This window comes from Protomyctophum parallelum (assembly GCF_964188405.1).
Source record: "Protomyctophum parallelum genome assembly, chromosome: 18".
Taxonomy (NCBI): Eukaryota; Metazoa; Chordata; class Actinopteri; order Myctophiformes; family Myctophidae; genus Protomyctophum; species Protomyctophum parallelum.
In genome coordinates, this window is record NC_139716.1 from 43,109,915 (window position 1) to 43,114,914 (window position 5,000).

At 38.2% G+C, this 5,000-nt stretch overlaps 1 protein-coding gene across 1 annotated transcript in view; it reads left to right on the top strand.

The window, feature by feature from the left end:
• The window catches only part of ephb4b (eph receptor B4b), a 41,514-nt gene that overhangs the window by 25,806 nt on the left and 10,708 nt on the right, over positions 1 to 5,000 (top strand). Inside the window, 5 exon segments of the mRNA XM_083789298.1 lie at positions 629 to 728; positions 1,593 to 1,605; positions 1,607 to 1,658; positions 3,938 to 3,997; positions 4,000 to 4,050. Of these exon segments, the coding sequence (XP_083645424.1) occupies positions 629 to 728; positions 1,593 to 1,605; positions 1,607 to 1,658; positions 3,938 to 3,997; positions 4,000 to 4,050 (276 nt within the window).

Consider the following 5,000-nt stretch of genomic DNA (forward strand, 5'->3'; position numbering starts at 1 on the left):
GCTGGCTCCTTTCCAGGCGAAGGAGCAGCGGTTCTACTCCGAGTCTCTCTCGTGTGACTGAACTTCTCACCCTATCTCTAAGGGAGATGCCAGCCACCCGTCGAAGAAAACTCATTTCAGCCGCTATTCGTGACCTTATTCTTTCGGTCATGACCCACACTTCATGACCATAGATGAGAGTAGGAACGAAGATTGCTCGGTAGACAGAGAGCTTTGCCTTCTGGCTCAATTCTCTTTTCGTCTCTTTTCGTCTCTTTTTACAGCAATGTGTTGCTGTAAATGACAGCGTGTGTTCGTTTTGTTTACATGGCTGTCATGTTGGAAGCAGCAGTAAATCAGCGGAGCACAGCCAGGTGCGCCCGAGGGTTTGAATAGGCATCGGGTCTGTTATAGAGCGGTCATTATCCAGAAATAACAGACCGATGGATGAATTCGGCGACTGATCAATCAGAATCAAGCATTCAACCAAGCCGTGTAATAAATAAACAGTACAAGCCACTAAAAAGAAAAGCAGCCAAAGAAAAGGAAGATGAGAGTGCATGTCTGAAATCTGATTTATGCTCATGCGCCAGATTAAGAAGACTCCACAGGTTTTCACAATTTGTACTTTTGTTTGTTTACATCCTAGCGGAGGAGAAGGGCCACACCCAACTGCTGACGGGCGTCCTGGTTGCCATGGGGATACTCCTACTCATCGCCGTGGCCATAGTTGCTGCATACTTCTACCGGTAAAGAGTGTGTGTGTGTGTGCACGTGCGTGTGCGCTAATCTTCTCCCAAGTCGCAAGACGCATCTGGACTCTGGCGTCCCCGTTTTTCCTACCGGACTTTGCACCAGTGAGGGGTGGGAGGGCGAGAGCCCTGTATGCAGATTCAACACACTACCTTATTTCCTGCAGCAAACAACCTTTACAAATTGTTTTAGTTGCCTTAGGTTCAAGATCCATAACTTGTAATATGCTATTGGCTGTTTGTTATACTATTCTTCTTGGGAAAAACATTAAAATATACTCATGGAAGTGAACCGACTTCACGCCTTTTCATAAATTATATTCTTACTGCTGTCGTGAAAGTTTATAGTTTAAATTCAAAGTTTCAACATCAAAGTAGTACGGCCCCCCAGCCCCTCCCACCCCTCACTGGTGCGAAATCGGGGGACGCGTCTGAGCAGCAGCTCAGACGCGTCCAGATGGCTGGACACAACCACAATAATCAACTCATAAATCCATTTGGAGCAACGTCATTGTCAACATCGATGCGTGCGTGCGTGTGGGCGTGCGTGTGTGTGTGTGTGATTAACCCATTCTGACCGGGCACCCATTTTGGTGTTGGCATCATGTTATGCTTTAGCTATTGAAAAATAGCAGATCTACAAGCTCATATCGCGCCACCGAGTGGCGCGATACGAGCTTGTAGGTCTGCCATTTTTGAAAAATCGAAGAACGACTGACATTTTTAGAATCTGATCTCAGGTCAGAATGGGTTCATCAGACCAGTGTGTGTCCAGTGGAAAACCTCGTATGAATCTGATCTCAGGTCAGAAAACATTCAGTTGGCTAAAATAACTATACTCTCTCTCTCTCTCTCTCTCAGACGGAGGAGAAGGGGCGAGCGATGCAGAGATGAACGATAAGAGTGGACAGTACCTGATGGGCCAGAGTGAGTGACACGCCCACTTCCTGCTTCTCAGCCAATCAGCGTGTAGCAGAGACGCTCGCTTTCTTTCTCTCTTTCTTTCTTTCTCTCTTTCTCTCTTTCTTTCTTTCTTTCTGTCTTTCTTTCTTTCTTTCTTTCTCTCTCTTTCTTCTTTCTTTCTTTCTTCTTTCTTTCTCTCTTTCTTTCTTTCTTCTTTATTTCTTTCTTTCTTTCTTTCTCTCTTCTCTTCTCTCTTTCTCTCTTTCTTTCTTTCTGCTCTTTCTCTCTTTCTTTCTTTCTTTTCTTTCTTTCTTTCTTTCTTTCTTTCTCTCTTTCTTTCTCTCTTCTCTCTCTTCTCTCTTCTTTCTTTCTTTCTTTCTCTCTTTCTTTCTTTCTTTCTTTCTTTCTTTCTTTCTTTCTTTCTTCTTTCTTTCTTCTTTCTTTCTTTCTTTCTTTCTTTCTTTCTTTCTTTCTTTCTTTCTTACTCTTTCTTTCTTTCTCTTCTTTTCTTTCTTTCTTCTTTCTTTCTTTCTTCTCTTTCTTTCTTCTTTCTTTCTTTCTTTCTTTCTTTCTCTCTTTCTTTCTTTCTTTCTTTCTTTCTTTATTTCTTTCTTTCTTTCTTTCTCTCTTTCTTTCTTTCTCTCTTTCTTTCTTTCTTTCTTTCTTTATTTCTTTCTTTCTTCTTCTTTCTCTCTTTCTTTCTTTCTCTCTTTCTTTCTTTCTTTCTTTCTTTCTTTCTTTCTTTCTTTCCTCTCTTTCTTTCTTTCTTTCTTTCTGTCTTTCTTTCTTTCTTTCTCTCTTCTTTCTTTCTTTCTTTCTTTCTTTCTTATTTCTCTCTTTCTTTCTTTCTTTCTTTCTTTCTTTCTTTATTTCTTTCTTTCTTTCTTTCTCTCTTTCTTTCTTTCTCTCTTTCTTTCTTTCTTTCTTCTCTCTTTCTTTCTTTCTCTCTTTCTTTCTTTCTTTCTTTCTTTCTTTCTTTCTTTATTTCTCTCTTTCTTTTCTTTCTTTCTTTCTTTCTTCTCTCTTTCTTTCTTTCTTTCTTCTCTCTTTCCTTTCTTTCTTTCTTTCTTCTTCTCTCTCTTCTTTCTTTCTTTCTTTCTGTCTTTCTTTATTCTTTCTTTCTTTCTCTCTTTCTTTCTTTCTCTCTTTCTTTCTTTCTTTCTTTCTTTCTTTCTTTCTTTCTCTCTTTCTTTCTTTCTTTCTTTCTTTCTTTCTTTCTTTCTCTCTTTCTTTCTCTCTCTTCTCTCCTCTTTCTTCTCTTTCTTTCTTTCTCTTCTTTCTTTCTTTCTTTCTTTCTTTCTTTCTTTCTTTCTGTCTTTCTTTCTCTTCTTTCTTTCTTTCTTTCTTTCTTTCTTTCTTTCTCTCTCTCTTTCTTTCTTTCTTTCTTTCTTTCTTTCTCTCTTTCTCTCTTTCTTTCTTTCTTTCTTTCTCTCTTTCTTTCTTTCTTTCTTTCTTTCTTTCTTTCTTTCTTTCTCTCTTTCTTTCTTTCTTTCTTTCTCTCTTATCTCTCTTTCTTTCTTTCTCTCTTTCTTTCTTTCTTTCTTTCTTTCTTTCTTTATTTCTTTCTTTCTTTCTTTCTCTCTTCTCTCTCTTTCTTCTCTTTCTTTCTCTTTCTTTCTTTCTTCTTCTTCTCTTTCTTTCTTTCTTTCTTCTTTCTTTCTCTTCTTTCTCTCTTTCTCTCTTTCTTTCTTTCTTTCTTTCTTTCTCTCTTTCTCTCTTTCTCTCTTCTTTCTTTCCTTTCTTTCTCTCTTTCTTTCTTTCTTTCTTTCTTTCTTTCTTTCTTTCTCTCTTTCTTTCTCTCTTTCTCTCTCTTTCCTTTCTTTCTTTCTTTCTGTCTTTCTTTCTTTCTTTCTTTCTTTCTTTCTTTCTTTCTCTCTCTCTTTCTTTCTTTCTTTCTTTCTTTCTTTCTCTCTTTCTCTCTTTCTTTCTTTCTTTCTTCTCTCTCTTTCTTTCTTTCTTTCTTTCTTTCTTTCTTTCTTTCTCTCTTTCTTTCTTTCTTTCTTTCTCCTTCTTTCTCTCTTTCTTTCTCTTCTTTCTTTCTTTCTTTCTTTCTCTCTTTCTCTCTTTCTCTCTTTCTCTTCTTTCTTTCTTTCTTTCTTTCATTCTTTCTTTCTTTCTTTCTTTTCTTTCTTTCTAATTGTAATATTTCACTGAATAATCACTGATACAGAAACATAAGGTTTTTCAGAAAACGGTCAGTATTTAGAAGACTTTTTGTAGACTCTGGTCTCACTACCTTGTGTTTGATGTTAAAACATGTGACGTCATATTGACACGGTTTGCCATGGTTACTGTGTCCGTAGCGATGAAGGTCTACATCGACCCGTTCACGTACGAGGACCCCAACGAGGCCGTGAGGGAGTTCACCAGGAGATCGATGCCTCCTTCGTCAAGATAGAGGAAGTCATAGGAGCAGGTATGTCTCTCTCTCTCTCTCTCTCTTAACCTGACGCTGCCAGATGGGGGCGGTATTGGGTAACCATGTTCCCCAACACAGCACTCATCTGGGATCTCTCAGGGAGTTGAGCTGACAAAAATCCGTTCCGTACCGGACCAATCAGCGTGAGCTAAGGGCGGGATATGTGCGAAACCGGATGTGAAGCTATATAGACACGTCAATATGATTGGTTGTGTTTGCACGCCCACACGGTGATAGACAGACGGTCCCATCCAATCATCTACCAAGTATCTTGAAAAAAAGGAACAGCCCCGTCATCGAATTTGCTTCCGCGATCCCAGATCCCAATAATCTGTGAAACAAATTTGTGTAGCAAGCTTCTTGGATCTGGCAGCGTCAGGTCTCTCTCTCTCTCTCGTCTCCTTCTAATTCACTTAGTTTTAGTTAGTTTTTAGAGCAGGTTTGCTAGTTGTTATTAGTTTGTATTTTTGTGACAACGCTTAGTTTTAGTTTAGGTTTTATTAGTTTTAGTTTTTTCCTGCCCTATTCAATCCTGCACGTGACTGAAAGGGCCAGAGTAATGTATTGTGTAATACAAACTGAAGAAAAGACAGCATTTTAAAAAACATAATATTCAGTTCCAGATTAAGCTAAACGAAAAGGCATTTTGTCTATCATTTCAGTTAGTTTTTGTAAACACACAATACAGTTTCAGTTGGTTATAACTTTTCTAGTTTTTATTTAGTTCAGTTAACAAAATGTTTTTCTTTGTTTAGTTTTAGTTTTAGCTTTAGTTTTAGCCCATTCTGAACGGGAACCCATTTTAGTGTTAGCATCATGTTATGCTTTAGCTATTTAAAAATAGCAGATCTACAAGCTCATATCGCGCCACCGAGTGGCGCGATACGAGCTTGTAGGTCTGCTATTTTTGAAAAATCGAAGAACGACTGACATTTTTTAGAATCTGA